General features: G+C 43.3%; 1 protein-coding gene across 2 annotated transcripts in view; it reads right to left on the bottom strand.

Moving 5' to 3' along the window:
- The window catches only part of LOC138286437 (zinc finger protein 773-like), an 85,541-nt gene that overhangs the window by 31,808 nt on the left and 33,209 nt on the right, over positions 1 to 20,524 (bottom strand). For both annotated transcript variants that reach the window (XM_069226698.1, XM_069226699.1), the window contains exon 3: positions 12,172 to 12,282. In XM_069226698.1, coding sequence (XP_069082799.1) covers positions 12,172 to 12,282 — 111 coding nt within the window. The remainder of the gene's footprint in view (positions 1 to 12,171; positions 12,283 to 20,524) is intronic.

The raw sequence follows: 20,524 nt of genomic DNA, 5'->3' as shown, positions 1-20,524 counted from the left end.
GTAATATTAAAATAGTGACGATGAGAGTGAAGCACAAGAATAAGGCTATCATAGTGCCGTTAGTATCGATGGATTATTCACTCTCTAAATTATATTTCGAGCACAGCATGTTAAGCTCCAAGCCTGCCTTTCAGGTTCCCCCGGGAGGACATCAACCCTCATTCCTGAGCAAAGGCCTGTACTCTGCGTCAGCATCTGCAAACGGGCATGCAGCATAAAGTTGTGGTTTCCTGGCTGGAATCTCCCTCTTGACGTGTACTAGTACTAGAAAGTGTTTTTATAACTAACACAGCAAATGTTCTAAGAAAATGTCCCTAGGTAAGGATGTGTATTTTCTACGAATGTTGGAGACTAAACTTCTACCACGTTTACCGGCAATGTACCAGACTGTAGCCTTGACTGAACCACAGGGCGATCAAGAATGCATTGTTTGAGAACACAGTGCTGAAAGAAGCTAAACAGTGTGATAGAAGAAATTAAAACAAGACCGTAAAAATTGGTTATTGTAAAATAACAGTACAAAGCTGAATAAAATATATCTAGGGCAAAGTGCACAGCGGCCTAGTATGTTAAACTAACGTGCAGGGAGCTATACACAAAATGGCTACACAACAACTCGAAGGAGTCACCTTAGAAGGCGTAAAATAAACTGCACTTTACTACAAATCTGATTTCTTATTTTCCTCACTACTAAAGTGCTACAAGGCACATCTAAAAAACCTATTATGTATAAAACATAAATGGTACTGCAAAGGCGGCCTTCAAGGGGAACTACTGATCTAAGTCTTTAGGTTTGCTGTGTGGTCACATATTATTTGCCACCATTCACCTGTGATCTTCAAATATTCCTTGCTAATGATGACTGTTTTCAATGTACACATTAACAACAACGTAGTGCTTATGTTTTACATACTATGATATAGTGCCCAACAAATAGCCCATTGTCATCTCTAACAGAGTGCAAATGCTTATACATAGAGGTGGATAGGCCAACAAATTAACACAGAGCTGAAGTAGAGCTAAGGCAGTTGTCACCTCTTGCTCTAAAGGTCAGTGCACAAGCTGTGCCTTGAAAATGTTTGGCTTGTAAATCAATATCCTAGCGTGTCTTCAAGAAAGTGTAATTCTCTAACATGCTGAAGCATTTCACAGTAGTATTGTACTGGAACATTTATATAGCACTTACATCAGACTATGGGCCTCATTATGACTTTTGCGGTCTTTTTGGTAGACCATCACGGTGGCAGCCGCCAAAAGACCGCCATGTTGGCGGTCATCCAACCACTGTATTAAGAGGCACACACTGAAGACCGCCACAAATCCGTCACCACCAGGACAAATGGGGGCGTGGAAAAGAAGCGGTCCCACCGCAACCCGACAACTTACCACCCACCGGATTACGACCCACAAATCAGCACAGCGGTTTTACCATGGTGGAAAACCAATGGAGGTGTGAACCACTGGGCACAAAAATCACTTCAGACAGAATACAACACCACATTGGTCAAGTCTAAAACCCCACACCTGACATACATACACACAGCAGACACACCTAATCACTGCACTATATAACACCCCCACACAACCCACAATCTTTTGCAACTCAAAAGACAATCTCATACACCGAGAACAGACAAAAATCAACCAACACCACCTTTACCCTTTAGGCACACATACACATCTAACTCAGCACACACCATACAACAGCACGAACAACACAATACACACATAACGAATACATACAAACACCACAACTGAACGTCACATACAACTAAACACCCCCACCCCACCAAGCACCATACACTGCACCCTTGTCCACACAACACCCACCCGCCAACCACAACACAACCACCACTATGTCCTGACAAAAGCACCCACGCTTCACAGACGATGAGTTTAGGGTCATGACTGCTGAAATTGTCAGGGTAGAGCCACGACTGTTTGGAGCACAGGTCCAGCTAACATCCATTGCCAGGAAAATGGAGTTAGGGAAGAGAATTGTCAACATGGTCATCTTAGTAGGCAACCATCCACGCACAAGGGAGGGCATCAGGAAGAGGGGGAACGACCTATGGGGAAGGTGCATTCCATCACATGACGCCAAAAGATTGCTGTGCAGAAGACTGGCAGTGGACCCCCCACCTCTTCCCCCAGAGTTCCCATCGTGGGAGGAGAAGGTCTTGGACACCCTGCACCCAGAGGACCAGACTGGAATACCCGGAGGACTGGACTCTGGTAAGTAACTACCACTCCCCTGGCAAACATTCATCCTGTCCAGCATGCTTCCACACCACCCAAACACTCCGCAATTCACTTAATCTCTCACTACACCTCCCACCTAATCACCTAATGGCCCTCTCCTACATACCACACAACCACACAGCCCCACTGCCCACACAGTCCCTGTCAAGTGCACGGTTAGCAGTGCCAGGAACAATCACTATGATTCCCATAATGCACTAGTCCATCTACATCAAAACCTGCTATGTCCACTTCACTTCACATATCTTGCATATATGACTATTAAACTAGCTTCACCAACTGGATGCTTCAACTGACAATGACAGCAATACAATGGCACTACACAATATCAAACAACGCCACATCACTGCCACATCACTGCCACCAAACCTAATGGCCATTTATCTGTTTCAACAACCCTGAAATGGACTGAGCATGGCCTAGAAAGTAAGAGGGTAAACCCCATGCACCAAATGCAGAGAAAGGACAAGTTACCATGCATACACACATACTTTCCTCCCACTTGGACACCATGCTGCAATGTACAGCCATCACCACTCGCATACAGCAAGCCTGATTTGCCAGGAGCAAACAGGGCACACCTGTCTGGTGAACCATCACACAGGACCTACACCTACCTATCCACCCACCAAAAGTTACCTGGCCTTACTGACACCAATCTTCAATGGAGCATGGTACACATGTCACAATCCACTATCCACAACCATGTTTGCAGTGCTGCATCTGTCAGTGCCATTGCTGGAAATCATGTCAAGCCACTATATGCAACAGACAAAGATAACCAATCACACGTCCACCATTTAACTCTCTCTCACTCCAGACACAGGTACCCCTGCCATTGCCACCATCGAGAGGATACCAGAGACAGACAGCTCTCCTCAGGATGAAGGCCCCAGTGAGGACAACGCCTCTGGATGTCTGGACATAGACAACTTATCTGGCCCATCTAGGACACCTCGTCAGTCCACCACTACCCGCCCACATCAAACCTCCCATCCCTACCCTTGGCATCAACAGCACAGCCAACCGTTCGTCCCCAAACCTGTGCCCCAAAGACAGGGACCTGGGTGGACCCCTCACACCCAAGACAATGAAGTTCCTGGTGACACTGGGTGTGGGCACACCGTGCCAAGGGGCCCAGGCACATGAGGGCAGGGGGCGTGGGAGGAAACCTGTCGGCCAGAGGACGGGGCACCCAAAGGAGTCAACTCACCAGCAAACCATCTCCCAAGTCCTGGGAGCATTCCAACAATCCCAGGACAGGATGGGCCAGATCATTACCATGTTGGGGAAAAACCAAAGGCTGCAGAGGGAATACCACCAGGAGGGCATGCAGCAGTGGCAGTCCCACAATGCCACCATGTCCTCCATTGTAGGGGTGCTCAGGGACCTCATTACCACCCTGCGTGCTTCCACCACGCACTAACAGGCCCCTTCCCCTACCCACATCACATCTGAGCCTTCCACATCTGCTACTGCTAGTGGAATGGAGGCCCTGCCAGTGGAACCACAGGCATCTGGCACCCCTCCCTCTGTAGCTGATGAACCCCCCCGCAAACGTGGACATCCATCTAGACATTCGGCTGGAGCAGATGCCAAGACCAAACCCACTGCCAGGAAGTGAAATTCTCCTGATTGCTCTCCCATGCGTGCCACTGAGGCACATTGTTGACTCTTCAATGACATGACTCTATTTTCCCATGGCCCTTGGACACTGGACCTGTGCTACCTACAGCTGTGCCACCTACTCTAATGATTACAATTACCATGACCCCACTCATCACCTGTTTGTCACTATATGCACCATAGATTGTTTGTTCACATTTTCCCTGTATGCCCAATAAACACTACTGATCACATTAACAGCATATGTGTCTTTATTGGAACATGTACAAATGTTTTGACTGGAAAATGTTATGTGGGTATGCCCCCCTAAACCAACAGGCAGTGTAATGGACAGCAGAGGGGGGCCTTCAGCTATCTTATATTATATATATGGTTATTGTATTGTAAAGCAGTACTGCTCGGATCTGAAACTGCAAGAATACCGAAAGCTAAACATTTCCACTAAACTGAAATGCAGTGTGCTTCCAGCAGATGCACAACCACTAAGCTTAGCCCTACCCCCAAGCAACGTAATCCCCTGGCATTGATGCTCAAATCAATCATACTGGCATTAGTCCACCCAAACCCACCCCTAATCTGATAAAGATGGACAAGCAAGTATTTAAATCTGGAAGCCTTTCTCAAATAGGCACCATCCTCTCATAGTTACAAGAACCGAAATGGCAATGAGGGTGTCAAAGAAAACATGCTAAGCAGGCCACTGTCAGGGATCCCATGTGGGTAAATGCCCATGTTCTTCAAAGTAAATTGCACAGGTGACACTGTGGCTTATCCTTCTGCTCTGGAAGCTGGGTCTCAGATTTGGACACAACAAGGCCTTGTAAATGTTGCTATCTTTATAGGGACAGCAAACATTGGTAAGGAGTTCACTATTCAGTGATGTTTTGAGTCTAAGAAGAAGCATGGACCAACCAATGTTCCATACAGGAGAAAAACTTGCCCTTGTCAAAAATGGATCTTGGTGACTGAGCAGAGAAAACCTACTGTCACTGATATCTTATTTCCTCTTTATTTAGGGCAGTGTCCACCTCCATGTGGGCTAATGCAGGGCATAGAAACGGATGAAATGGCTTAAATATAGCTTAATCATCTTATTACACTGGGAGCAGTACTCCGTTGTCTGCTTTCTCTTACCAAATGCATTGCCATGGGTGGTTGGTTGTCCTTGTTTGGACAAATATGTTACATATATGATGAGTAAACAGAGCAGCCAAGTACAACTGATGTTGAAGAGGATACTCAGAGATGTCTCCACATGAGAGTCATTAACCTTTTCCAAATGGACATTTTTTCCAAGAAGATTTTGGAGCTCTCTGGTGAGTGTTTGCATTGACCTAAAGGTTAATGGATATTCTCAGAAATAGTAATTAGTGATGTTAGATCCACATTGTTTAGTCTCTTGTATATTACAATCCTAAACTCCAGATCCAGAAGAATATATTCTCTCCAGGATCTACCCACTACATTGTTGGATTTGGCTGCATCTCTTAACTGCAAATAGTAGCACTGCATACTCTTTCTAGTACAGACTTCTAGGACAGGCCAACTAATGCTGCAATCCATGGCAGACCCTTTTAACAAAAGCCTTTTTTTTTTTTTTGCAAGGATCTATATGCTTGGCACTACAATCCAAGCCTTGCACTTCTGCTCCAAATGCCACAAGGTCTACAACGTTCTGTGGTATAAAAGCATTTTGAGACAGCTTCAAAACTTCTGTAATAGTACTGAAAGTTGTGTTTGCTTGGCTATCATTTGGATTTCCAAAACAAAATATTTGTGATTTGAAAACATTTTCTGGGGTGTAATCTGAAAGCTATAGTATGCTAAAACACAATCAGAATTTGACCGTGGTCTATTGTTGGGGCAACCTAAAAAGTTTTCAAATCAATATCATGCAGGTTGATCTACAAGGTGAGGAGAACCACTGCAATCAAGCATCCTTGTTTAGCCTCTCCTTATAGGTTTGAAGGGTTGGTTCACTTATTTCCTTTTTAGGGGTGACATTTTGTATACAGAATGACATAACTACCACAAAACAATTACTGCTGTTTATGTTGGACCATTTACTCCAGTTTTTCTTACAGGAGTAGTCTGAACCCACATGCAAACACAAAAAACAGCAACAACATGGGTATCTGGTTTAAATGCTTTTGCATAACAAAACGTACAGAAACTAGATTTGTCATTTACAACCTGTGTGAAATCCTACCTTAATTGCGTTCTAGGTTTTATTTTCCACTACCAAGTACTCCACGGCTATGAGGTTCATTTTACACTAAGTTTTGCGATCAATTTTACTTAGGATTGCAGGCCTACGGAAGGTTACTTCACCTCCAGGGAATTTTTGATTGAATGAAACCACCAAGATGTGTGAGAATCAACCCAGAATAATGGATTAGGCAAACAAATTTCATAGCAATGTATCAACAGATGCACTCAGTAAACTAAGAAGTGCTGCTGTGGGACAATACCTGATCCCAGAGCTTTGCTATGGTTTCTCTCAGATGTTATAAAGGAAGAGATAGTTGAAGTTATTATTTTCAAGTTTTCCTTGACTTGTAACCTGTACAAGCATAAGCTGGCTGTATTTTCTGGTTTCATATACATTAAAGGTTTCACAGAAATGTTCTACCTGATCAGACTCTGGAATAATACTTTCCATTGTATTACTTGATGTACTCAGACCAAATGCTGCCAGGAAGTTAACAGAGAACATCGCAAAGTTCACTGTAGAGGGGCACATGAATCAAATCCATTTGCTTCATCGTGAAATGCGGTGAAGGCTTTCCCAACAAAAGGCATGACACAAGAATGTGTTTTGAGAGGTATGTGATGGCAAACATTTGATTAGTGCGCACCATGAGCCAGCATGTAGTACAGCAGCACGCTCTGCTGTTTCCTCATACAATTTCCAATCAAGCATTTGAGCAAAATCCTAGATCCTTTTAGTTTGGAGAAAATGAATTGTGGAGGGCGGGTCTGAAATGGCAACTTTGTGGAAGACTAAATGGAATACATAACATTGAGGTAAAAGTCTTCCCTCTTTGGGATACTTTACAATGAACCCGGCACGTTCAACAGAATTTAGAATTATAACATGTGGTGACAAATATGTATGGAGAGAAGCACCTATTTGTTGTTGAAAATGTGATGTATTGTCATAGGGGACAGCATCATGTCATGACGCACATGATGGAAGCTGGTGATCACTCTGTGTATGGGTTGCACGTGGCCTGAATACAGACAAAAGTGAGGGAAAAGCTATGATTCAGAAGCATTCCCATAATTTACTCTCCAACTGCTAGAAGAATTATGCAGTTGTTAGCCAGTTTCCTAACATGAAACATGATTGAATAAACAGCCAAACCATGCAGACACAGCAGAAATGATTTACACACTTATAAAATCTAGCAGTCTTCTGCATCAATTCCAGCCCTTCTTACACCAGAGAGTGTGGGCAAAGAGTGTATCTAGGTGACTTCTACAGCTATATTCGAAAGGATCAATAAAGTTATCCTTTTGGACATTGGAACTTTAAAAAAAGCAGTTTTGGGGAACGGAATCCAGACTTTGGGGGTTATTCTAACTTTGGAGGAGTGTTAATCCGTCCCTAAAGTGACGGATATACCACCAGCCGTATTACGAGTTCCATAGGATATAATGGACTCGTAATACGGCTGGTGGTAAATCCGTCACTTTTCCGTCACTTTTGGGACGGATTAACACCTCCTCCAAAGTTAGAATAACCCCCTTTGTCTTTCCCTGGGGCTTGGACTAAGTACCTTTTCCGACTGGCAATGAGTAGCTGGCAGCCAGTGTCCTTCCACAAGCCCCACGCTTCAGAGGTACTATTTTCTAATTTAGTTTCATGCCTGCAGTCCATATGAGTGCATATTCGTCGTCTTCCTGCACAGGATCATAGATTTGTAATTTATAAGCATAAGCTAACACAGTAAATGTTAAAAGAATCCAGCGTGACATGAAAAATCTGTTTTCTCCTCGTCATCAGAAGAAAATTAGTTATTTTCTAGAGACATTTCCGGTCGCATCGAGAACGAAACTGCCACTATAACCGGAGTTGCAATAGTTGTGCGTGGCCAAATAAAACTCGCCTCCATTAAAAATCATTAATGTACCACGGAGCAAAAAAATATATGTTGTCACTTTATAAGAGGTCTATACTCAGTATAAGAAGCAAATCTTTGAAAATAGGAAAGGGCTACACACAGAGTTTGCTTCATCCACGAGGATCTGACCCCACTCCACCTTCATATGTACACAAAGGTCTGCTTCCGCCCTTCATGATAGCTTAAGCCACCGCCATTCAATTATGGTTAGCCTTGAATGTCAGCGACCAATGGATGATACTTTTGTGCCAAACCTGTTTCTTCATTGCCAACCAGCTGGTACATTTCTAGTTGTAATGCTGTGGCTTCCTGCAGAGGGTGTGGGCAGCCTTTGATTGCTGTTTTGATTACTGCTCTGTGTTGGCAAACTTCTCAGGTAAGCCCCTCTCTGCTTGTCTACCTGTCCTCTCAGCAGGTGCCTTCACAGTGGTTGTGTCCTGCCGGCAGCAGGCAGGAGCAAGCACTGCGGTCCGGAAGTAACAGCCCCAAAGCAAGCAAGGAACACACCTCCCAACCCTAGGTAGCGATAACTGTCCAAACTGGGTGCAAACAGCTCCTCTCACCCCTCGCGTCACTGCTCCTGCTGCTCTATGAATCCCTACACCACTTGTGTAGGCAAGGTAAAGTCAGCTGCACCCTGTAGGACAACAGACGAGGATGCACCTTTCATGCAGCTCAATGTAGGCACTGTGCAGGGATGACCATGTGACCTGCATGCTACGCAGGTGGAAGAACAGTTTTTCATTCTTGCGCAGTCATGATTACCGCTGGCATGCATTCCACTTTGAGCACCTCGTGTCCTTGACAGTGATCTGCATATCCCACATACAGAAGTCGGATAGGCACTACTGCAGTTTAAAGATACTCACTGTGGGTAGGACAGAATACCGGTAGGAGAACAGACATCTCTGCACCTTACAGGTACACAGGGCGACCAACAGCACACCACAGGAGCACAGGCTGCACCTTACAGATATACACGGTGACCGACAAGACACACCAGCAGCAGCACAGGCATCTTTGCACTTTACAGGCACAAATGGGCAACCGACAAGACACACCACCAGGAGCACAGGTATTTCTGCATCCTACAGGCACACAGGGTGAGCGACACAACACACCGGCAGAAACACAAACATGGTTGCTGCACTTTACAGCCACACCCGGTGTATTTTTCACAGAAAAGATGTGACAGGTCAGAACATACGTTAACAGGTAGACCGCTAACATACTTTATATGCGTTTCATATATTCTATATGTGGTTAAAATGCACCTTTACTTGTTGCTAAATTGCACCCGCCAACTTTTGGCCTTATCCCTAATATAGGGCAAACACCATTAACCCCCTGTGTGTTTTGTGATTTCCCACAAGGATTGGTTTTGCAATCATTTTCTGTAAGAGGCAGGAAAATTATTTTCAGAACTTTTAGTGTTGGGAATAGCTCAGGAGAAACAGTTTAGCTGTATCTTGAGGTTGCCTTACTGCGTTAGGTGACACCGGTTGAGCTTCGGTTTTCTAATTGTGTTCACAAAATGAACCTCGGTTATGTCAATGTAACAAGATAACAAACAGCATGTGGTTTTGTAACTTTCACTTGTGTCTCACTGGAGTGCAACCTGGAAGTGCCTGCTGTCTTCCCAAAGGCAGAACTATTAAAGCACGTGCAAAGTGGGCAATTGCTCAGGGTGCCCATCTTTCAAGAGCCCCCTAAGTAGATGAACATTTTCATTATTTGACATCTATCTACTATGTTTCTCCGAGAATGCCTGTCTCTGCCTATCTAACCCCTGACTCCCTCTCCCCATGAAGGATGTTTGTGCCCCCAAGCATGACCTATTTCAAATGCTCAAAGTTTAATCTAGAATTCAGTACTTTTTGCCACCATGTATGCTTGAGTTATAAGGAAACTGGTCATAAAATTCAACGTTACTCTAAAAGGAGCAGTAGAAATAGGTCTTGCTCAAGGCCCCCAAAATCCATAAGATGGCACTAAGTATGTAGATCTGTTTGATTGAGCATTTTGTTTGTATTTATAGCACTAAAATGTGCCACCACTTAAAAACCATTGTCTGTGTTATGTAACGGACAGAGGTCGAATTAACCGTTTTGCGACAGGTGGTGTTGCATCAAAAACCATCCAAAATACACAGCATTGTTTCCTCTGGGACAGCAGGGTGATCGGTGTCACCTTTCTGTATGCGTTTATGCCTTGCCTTAAAAAGCAGTGGAACAGCAGCCCTGCTGGAGGGCCCAGGTACTTACTAGTGTAGCCCCTGCTGCAACAGCTCCCACAAACCAGTCTGGGCAACACACGAAACATGCATTTCACAATATCATGAACTGAAGCCCCTCTGTCAGCTAGATAACTGTTTTTGCGTTTCTCAAGTATAACTTAAAATAATGAACAGAGGGCTTAAGTAACGAGACATTCACAGACTACCCGTAGGTAAGCAAACATAGTATCATCCGCACGGCTAATGACTGATCCGGACTCAGCGTCTGTGAATATTGATAGGTACAGATTACAACCGCTGACCTCTCATAGTGCTTTTTAATTTACACTTTAAGCATGTAGTACAGCAGCTCGCTCTGCTGTGTAACATGTCTAACTAAACAGCGACAAAACCAATAGAATTCGCAAAGGCGCAGCCTATTGGCTTTGCCGCTGCTTATTTCACTTGTGAATGCTATTGATCTTGAAAGTGTCTTCTGTTGCTTTTTCAACAAGGTTGAGCTACATTCCTTTCAGTCCAACCCATTCTCTTTCCATGTCCTGCCTCTCTGTGGCACTTCTCCTTTGCTTTAGTATAAAAATATAATATCTTATTTGGGATTTTCCACAAGGTCCACCACATTTTGTTTCTTTCAAAAACCTTTTTTTAATTATTTATTTTTATAAAATTAGGATTCATTTTTTGACTGTTTTGTTCTATTATTATTATTTTTTTTATTATAGAAAACTGAAGTTTTATTAAGTGTTTTGTTCACTAAATGAAGTTTTAATTATTTGGGTTCTACAATAGGTTCATATCCTATATTTACAAATTGCATCTCTGAAACCTCAAAGTGAAAGTGCAAATTCATTCTCTCTGTAATAAAACGTCATGTTCCGAAAGTAACTCAACATTGCTGGGATAAAACGAAATCAAATGGATGGAACGAGGGCTGAATTAGGCTAGTTAATGGAGAAAAAGAAGTCACACAGAACATTTGATGCTAACAAGCAGCTATGAAGATGAGAACTCTATCAAGCCAAGTTGCTCTGTGGAGCCAAACATCAGGGCATTTGTTGAACTGTTTTTCCGGAACACGAAGGTGATCTACAACTGTGGCCAGCATTTTGGGCCTCTATTGTTTAGGATTGATACCTCACTAAAATATAAGTAAGTTCCAATTGAAAGGTGGAAATGCTCATCCTTTAGGTCGACTAAACTCAGCTAATCTCATGCTAAACTTCAGACAAAAATCACTGTCAACATTTCAAACCACTTTAGGAAATAAAACTGTTTTGGGAAGTAAAGAGCCAAGATATGTCTTTTGCACCTGACTGCACTGGTCTTTGGAAACAGTTTGTTAAATCCCGTCAACAATGCAACTTCACTGGTACCTACAGCATGGTTCCCCAGTCTCTTCTCATAAGGTTCAAAACCAAAGAAAACATTGTGAGGAAAAAATGGGAAACTCTCCCACCCAATCTCTGACCTTTGTGGATAAAGAACAAAATATTTAACATGGAAACACGTCCACTAGAATCAAATCACGTTGCAGCCATTTTACAAACCAATATAAGTAACTTAATGCATTAAATGGGTGTTGGAAAGTTTACTGAAATGGATACATATTACAACACCCCGTAAAGTGGTGTAGGCAGTAAAATGAATTATAAAAAACTATTCTTAAGAACGTTTCAATATGTAAATGCTACAAAACTAAATCTCTCTTATGAGCTTCTTACCTAAAACACTGTCCCTGGTATATTAGGATACTCTTCAGGAAGCTGCATTATTTACATTTATCAGAGATGAAGTACATTTGTCTATGTTATGCACATCAACATATGTGCATCTGTTTAGTGTATGGGTGTGTTTGTGTATATTTGTTAAATATTAGGACATTATTAATGTCTGATCCTTCTGTAAAGCCTTTTCACTCACTTAGACAACAATCATCGCTGTATCTTCCCTCAGAGTCCTTGTTGATCACAGGATACACATCTTCCTTTTCTTTAGCTCTTGACGATGAAACAGATGTAGCAATAAGAGGACCTAGAATGAAAGGAAAATTGAATTGTTACCACAATGCATAAAGTAAGATAAAATGAAAGCAATTTGAATTCAATGCATGCCTTACAAATATTATTGTGAAGATAATATTAAGATCAGTAATCTTCACTGTTGATCACAAATACTAAGCGCAGACGCCAGAAATGTGGGTGAATGAAAAATAGAGCTTTAGAGTCACTTCAAAAGTCCTACTCATAGGCTCTGCCCCATTATGAATTTATAAGGCTCCAGCCAGCCTAATGAAAAAATATAGTAGGGAACAGCTCGGTACAGTGCAGCACTTGATGTATTTTCACAAGTCCAGTTAACTGCTTAAGAGCAGGTCATAAAATTCCATTCCTAAAAATATGCTTTTGGAAGCCTAAATACTCCCAAGGCAAATAATAATGGAAGTAGATAGGTCTGTGAGGATCCAGTGTTGATTCTTCAGCTGCCTGTTTCTCAAATCTCATACCATAAACAGGAGGCAGGTAGCCATCTGATGGAGGGATGAAGAGTGGAACTAATGGAGACATTCATGTAGGAAACGGGCACCACCCAGTCTAAGAATACTTTTGATGTACGACAGCTGGTACTGATGTTTTTAGCGCACTAAAACATAGAAGTCTCTGACTAACTGGATCCTATTTGTTGATGTTATTTGCCAATGAAAGACATTAAAAAGGCTCCCACTATCATGTATACCCTGAACCATTCACCCTTTGACAAACTAGTAACAGCTTGTTCAATCAAGCCAACAATGAAATGAGTGACAGGTGGATGTTGGCAATAGGAGAGAGCTTAGGAACGGGTTTCACTGCTTCAAGTAATGCATAATACATCATGGATTTCTTTTATACCTAATATCTCTTGACTATAAAGAGCATAGACTCCACAAGATGCATCAAAAGCTTAGTGTCTCTAAATGATATGTTGGAGGGATGATGGGACCAAGATGCCTTCAAGTGGCCTTCAAGGTGTAGGTGACATGTACAGTCTAGAGTCTTTGGCTGTCAGAAGAGTTCCTTAACATGGAAGGAAACAGATACACATGAGGGAAGACACACAATGGTGCGACTTCGGAGTATTTGAACCATTTGAAGGTGCTGAATGAGATGAGCAGAGCAGCCCAACTATGCAGAATTACAATAATCATGTCTAGAAGTGACTAAGGCATGAGTCACTGACCTCAGGGTATGCAATGGGAGACATTTAAAGAGTGTTTTCATCATTTTGATTGGAGAGAACCAAATTGCTACAATTTGATTAATTTAAAATTAGAAACAATGCCCTCATTGTGAGTGTGGCGGTCCGACTGCCATATTACAACCCTGGCATGTGGACCCGTCTAAAGCCTGCTGACCCCGTCAGGAACATGATTCCGGATGTGGTTATGGCAGCCTGAGTTGTACTCAGCCAGGACTAAGCTGAACTCAGTGCCGCCTGGCTGATTATAACTCAGCTTTTTGCCAGTCTTTCCATGGCTTTGACCCTGCCAAGGAAAGGCTGATCGGAAAGCCAGTGTCAGGGTCACAGGGGGGATTGCTTTGCAGGCAGGGCATATTCCGAGGGTGCTGCAGTGTTACGATATTTGCCTTGGCTCCTTTAAGTAAGCTGAGACCAATATCGTAGCACTGTTCCCACCAGGCAGTCTGGCGGGAACCGTGTACTACAATGTTCCTGCCTGTCAGCCTGGTGGTTACATTGTAACACGCTTGTGGGTGGCGTCCTCCCTGCGAGTTTGGCGGTCATGCGGTGGGACCGCCAAAAACATAATGAGGCCCCAAGTTTTCTGACCTCCTGAATGGGGCAAGGTCTGGATCCAGTTCAAAGGGCCACCAAGCTGAGGACCAAGGAGAATGTTGATTGCCAAATGGAATGATTTTAGTTTTATTGCTACTCAGCTCAAAAATGTGATTTCATACAGTTGGCAAAAGAATTCCTACAAGATCTGAAAGCAGATTGTGTAGTAGAGGGTTTTGCTGAGACATTTAGAATGGTTTGTGTATCATCCACATAATGAAAATGTAAAACTCAAAGGATCAAAGTAATGGCACCAGGAGGCAGACAGAGGCTTTTAACAGAATTGGACTCAGTAAGGAGCCCCGAGGGACTCCACAGCTGATGGGTGTTGCAGCAAACAGGAAAGGGGATTAATATGAAAATGGTCTTGGGTCTGTCACTGAGAAAAGAAGCTAGTTAATTAAGGGCTTTCATGCAAACGCCCAACGTATTGTACTGAATAATGAGAGTAATAGGCAGATCCAGAAATGAGCTTCTAAGAGTGTGAAAGAAATATCATGGACCATATTTAGCCCTTTGTACAAGGTAAATTACATTCTTGACCCTTACTATCCAGGGGACTGAGTCTGTAGTGGTCACGTTAATTCATATTTTACGAATGACTCAAATCTCCAGTCTGTTCTTCTTTTCTCTGAGCTGCTCTCCTCTTTGTCATTTCTAAAACATTTGGAGCAGAGGACAGACTCAAAACAATCTACCTTTAAAGATTTAAATCTATGTAGTTCAGAATTTGAAATTATGTTTCACAGCTTCCAACCTGCATACAGTGATGCTACGAAGTGTAGTGAATCCTACTTCGTTTTAATGGGATAACAGGAGTTAGCTTAGCCTTTGGCTTGCACACTCATGCCCCAGTCACCTAGTGACTTTTAAATTACTTAGCTTGCTCTGTCTTAGCACATTTAGGGCCAGATGTAGTAAGCCGTTGGCATGTCGCAAACTGCAAAAATCGCAGTTTGCGGCATGCAAACGGCCGAACGCGATGCTCATTCCCAAATTGCAAGTCGGTACCGACTCGCAATTTGGGAATGCGACTCGGAAATAGGAAGGGGTGTTCCCTTCCTATTTACGACTTGCATCGCAATTCAGAGTTGCTTTGTGACCGCGAATGCGGTCGCAAACCAACTCGCAGTGAACACCAGTGTCACAATGGTGGTAACTCATTCGCAAAAGGGAAGGGGTCCCCATGGCACCCCTTCCCATTTGTGGATGTCGACAAAAATATTTTTTCAGAGCATACTCTGAAAAAAACGAAACCAAATGGTTTCGGTTTATTTTTCATTTTGCAACTCGTTTTCCTTTGAGGAAAACGGGCTGCAAAATGAAAAAAAACCTGCTTTATTTATAATGCAGTCACAGACATGGAGGTCTGCTGACTACAGCAGGCCACCATCCCTGTGAGTGCAGGGACTCGCTATGGGGTCGCAAAATGCGACCCACCTCATGAATATTGATGAGGTGGGTCTTTGCGACCCCATAGCGAGTCGCAGAAGGTGTCTGAGACACCATTCTGCATCCGATTTTGCGACTTGCAAATTGCGAGTCGGTCAGACTTGGATTTTCCTACATCTGGCCCTTAATTATTTATTTCTTCTAAGGTGGCTGCCTTGTTTAGAGTTAGGCCACTTGTTATGGGTTACATTATCAGTGTCACCGCGCCAAGGCGTCAAGATCTAGCACCAAAGACAAACAAACAGTAGGCCTTCACACTTAGGGATTTTCCCTCTCTATACTTTCAAGGGATCAGAGGGCATCGCTGATATCCATGCTGCAGTCGTCTTGACGCTGACCCAGTCTTCGTGTCCCTGCGGAGTCTGAGATAGAGACCTCATTCCAAGGTAACGAGGGTTGGGGGGCTCTTCTCATGGACATGGCATTGACAGATTAGGTTTAACAAACCCAGCTCTCCTTTAGGTAGGAGGTTAGGTCTTACGCACTAGGGTATTAGGTCATATTACATTCCGTATGTCTTCTTCATGCATTGCAAGATGGTGGGGGTCTTTGTAATAATGACTCTTGTCTTTACAATTCTATTGAAACTTTTCTGCATCTTTGTCATTGCCTGTGTTTGTATGAGACATGATATATCTGTGAGAAAGGGGTAATCTCCGTTTAACCAGGACACTCCCTGAGATGTCTTACTCTCGAGTCCATGAGTAAAGGCTGCCACAAATGACCTTTTACTATTGTGTTTCTGGTGAGGTGCTGCTAGTGAGCCGGTAAGGTTGGGACAACAGTTGCGATTTGTTGTAGGAGAGACGTAGTCGTCTACAAACAAAAGTACTTTCATCCTTTAACCAGCAGTCTTGCCTAGAGCAAGAGTCCAAACTACGACATGGCGCCACCAACGATGGTGTTTAGGCACTAATTTACGGATACTCCAACTATCACTGTCTCACAGACAACAGGTACCCTAAGTACCATTATACGGAGACGTCAGTGGTCTTTGGGTCAATCCTCCTCAGCTGAAAAGGTAACACCCGATTACGCTGTAGGTTGTTTGAGCTCGAACTCATAAAAGGACTTTACTCCCCATGTTTTGGTGTTCTGTTTTACTAAACGAAAATGGCTAACTCCATTGACATTCCTGAAAATGCTAGACAAGCACTAACACAACATTTATTAATGCATGGCCTTACAGATGAGGGCGAGGAAGTTACTCTTATAATAGAAGCTAATGAAGCATACCGAACAGAAACATTTTACTGCTGGGTCACCTTTCCTGAGGTGGACCAAACAACACATACTTTCCACACATATGAAACTGCGAATGTACCTCAGCGGTACCGAGTATACCAGTATCATGAAATATCGCTCACATACCAAGAGCATCAGAACTGGTTTGAAGGCGCCCTACCACATGTACTACAAAGAGTGAGGTTAGGTCCCTTAAGTAACGACGGACCTACGTAGCCTATGTTTGCCACAAACACACCTCACCCAGGCATACAGAATATGCTGCTAGCAGATCTGCGAGATTTATATAATGAATTAGTGACATTATATATAACAGCGGACGATTAGTTCAGTTCGTAATGCGAACATTGAACACAACATCAGCGCGTCCAGCACCGTCAGCACCTGGTGGTTATCAATTGGCTACTGGGATTAATCCGCAAACAGTACATACTATTATGGGTAAGGTACCCGCGGAACTGGAAAAAATACCGTTCTGGATTGCCCAGAAAACTAATCAGCTGGAAGCCGTGTTTCCCCATACGGGACCACAGGAAAAACATAGACTACTCACAATGTGCTTGCCTTTTGGGATGGTTCCCTCTGTGGATGACTGCGCCACATGGGGTACAGTCTTCGCTGCTATATACACTACCACACATGGTACCCCGACACTTGCCAATTTACCGGAAGTGTTAAAACAAATACAAAATGAGCATGGGGCAGCACCAGCCCTAGATTTGGGGATGAAACTAATGCGGAACTTTGACGCCGTATAATAACAGTGAGTAACATTAAAGGGGAAGCGGTAGCACTGGCAATTCGCCAGCGTCTCTGGGAAACTCCACACCAGGAACAAGAGAGACAGCTACCGAAAATTATCTCCGATACCTATACTAGTATAGGACGGGATAGTTTGGGAGCCAAACCAAAGAAGTTGGAATTGCAAGGTACCGCCCATAAGGAGGGTACAAAGCAGGCACAAGAGGGCACAAAGAAGCGCTGGGACAAACAGAGAGAAGAAATAAGAGAGCAGATTCTCCACACCCGGAGAACTCCGAAAGGAGATATAATCTTAGAAATAGGGAGAGTAGTAAAACTCCAGACAGATATACTGATTCACGTCCCTCTTGTTCCTTTCAGGACGCACCGGATAGACGTAGCGAGAGAGGGGGCAGACCAAATCGACGTCCTGAATACCTGAAAGAAAAGAAAGACTCTTCTCAGTCTAACATTAAAAAAGAAGAAAAGACTCCTCAGCAAAAGCCACAGTTTAAAAAGAAGGTGGCAGCACTAACAGCTAAAAATGCCAGTGTACTTGAGAACACTGTTGAGGAACAAGACATGGGCAGTGACTCTGTTAGACAGCGCGGCAGAGGTCACGATATGTCGCCAGAGTCTGAAAGATCATCTGGATGCGACAGCAACTAATGATTTAATCACAGTTGAAACAGCAGATGGCCGCGTACTCCCCCCGATAGGGTTTATTATTTAAAAATTCAGATTGAGGGAGCGTGGAGCATGTTGTTAGTGTGATATTTTGGGATGAACTTACAAGTGATATCCTATTGGCTGAAAGAGACTGGCCACCAGAACACATCCGCAAGCTCCCGCATGGGGAAGATGTCATTTTGCCTTCTTTCTCTGACCTTGTACCGGAAGCAGACAAATAAGCCTATGCTTCTGAATGGGCTTTAGCGCAAGCACCTGCGTTATACCGCAATCATGTAGGTTGGGACAAGGAGTCGCCTTGTCATGTTATTCCCGTTAGGTCAACACCCCAACCACAGCCACAATATCCTGTTAAACATGAAGCGAAAGCTCCTGTGAAGGAAATACTCGCCCAACTTGAGTACCAGGGAGTACTTGAGCCCTGTACATCTGCAATGAATAATCCATTATTCCCTGTTGCAAAGCCAGACCATTCATACAGGATAGTCATTGACTATAGACATCTAAATAGTCATACACGAACATATGCTATACAGAATTCACACAGCACAGCACTAATAAATAATATAGTGCGTAAAAAATATAAAACAACATTAGACATCTCTAATGGATTCTTCTGCCAGAATTTAGCACTTGAAAGTCGGGACCTGAGCGCGTTCTCATTTGGCTTGCAGAAACGCTTTTGTCTTTTACCTCAAGGCTATAAGAATAGCCCAGGGCTATTTTCAGCCCGTGTAACTTCGATACTACACAATATTGATTCCGAGGCGTTATCCTATGTGGATGACATATATCTCACAGACGACATCCTCGACATTCACCTTGGGAGGGTCGATCGGATCATTTTGGGATTTGCATATCTCGGTTACAAATTCAATTTTAAGAAAAGCAAGATAGCCTTTCTTAGTGTATTATTCCTGGGATATGAGCTATCGAACGAGGGAAAGAGCCTGGCCCCGCACTTTCTAGAAAAATGTGCTCAACTGCACCCTCCTAACTCGCTGAAGAAACTCCAGTCATTGCTAGGTTTCTTTAATTTTGGCAGAACATACATTCCAGATTATGCACAATGGATCAAGCCGCTTTATTACTTGGTTCAGCCCAAATTTTCTAGCAGGCACTGGACAATTGAACACACGCATATCCTTAGGGAAATGCAACGGGACATGCTAGAAGCTAGACACTTGCACACCCGTGACAATAAAAATAATTTGGTCATCAGAATAATAGCTGGTGCCATTGGATTTACTTAGGTCACCTTCAATGAGGATGACACAGTACCCATAGCATATAAATCACATTTATACTCCAATGCTGAACAGCGTTTTGCACCAACAGAAAAGATTCTGACTGCAGTTAAGATGGTAGTCATAAAAGAGAGGCCACTTGCCCAGGGGAAACCTATTATTGTTGTCTCCCCGGTGCCGGCTTTAGAGACTGTCACCAAAGCAAGCTACATTGGACGCTGACCCAGTCTTTGTGTCCCTGCGGAGTCTGAGATAGAGACCTCATTCCAAGGTAACGAGGGTTGGGGGGCTCTTCTCATGGACATGGCATTGACAGATTAGGTTTAACAAACCCAGCTCTCATTTAGGTAGGAGGTTAGGTCTTACACACTAGGGTATTAGGGCATATTACATTCCGTATGTCTTCTTCATGCATTGCAAGATGGTGGGGGTCTTTGTAATAATGACTCTCGTCTTCACAATTCTGTTGCTTGCATTATTCATTATCCTAATTATTGCAGCCCATGCAACTTATCGCAAATTGCAGTTATGCTGAATAAAAACTATTGAAACTTTACTGCATCTTTGTCATTGCCTGTGTTTGTATGAGACATGATATATCTGTGAGAAAGGGGAAATCTCCGTTTAATCACGACACTCCCTGAGATGTCTTACTCTCGAGTCTATGCGTAAAGGCTGCCACAAATCACCTTTTACTATTGTGTTTCTGGTGAGGTGCTGCTAGTGAGCCAGTAAGGTTGGGACAACAGTTGCGATTTGTTGTAGGAGAGACGTAGTCGTTTACAAACAAAAGTACTGTCATTGTTTAACCAGCAGTCTTGCCTAGAGCAAGAGTCCAAACTACGACAGAAGGTGTAATGAAAAAAAGGTTCATTGTCCTAATGTGTTATGGTTTAAATTTTAATTTAAAAAATGCAAGCAAGAAATACACCTTGTAATTTCCCACCCTCCCATTAATCATATCTTCTTGCATTATGCATTATATTAGGAAGCGGAGCTTGAGTTGCTGCTTGCCACATAATGTCTTGTGCAGGGGAAGCAGTACTCGTAACATGATTGTGCCAAGT

Source organism: Pleurodeles waltl, chromosome 3_2, assembly GCF_031143425.1.
Source record: "Pleurodeles waltl isolate 20211129_DDA chromosome 3_2, aPleWal1.hap1.20221129, whole genome shotgun sequence".
In the NCBI taxonomy this organism is placed as follows: domain Eukaryota; kingdom Metazoa; phylum Chordata; class Amphibia; order Caudata; family Salamandridae; genus Pleurodeles; species Pleurodeles waltl.
The sequence above is the reverse complement of the archived record's forward strand: the minus strand, read 5'-3'. Positions and strand labels throughout refer to the sequence as shown.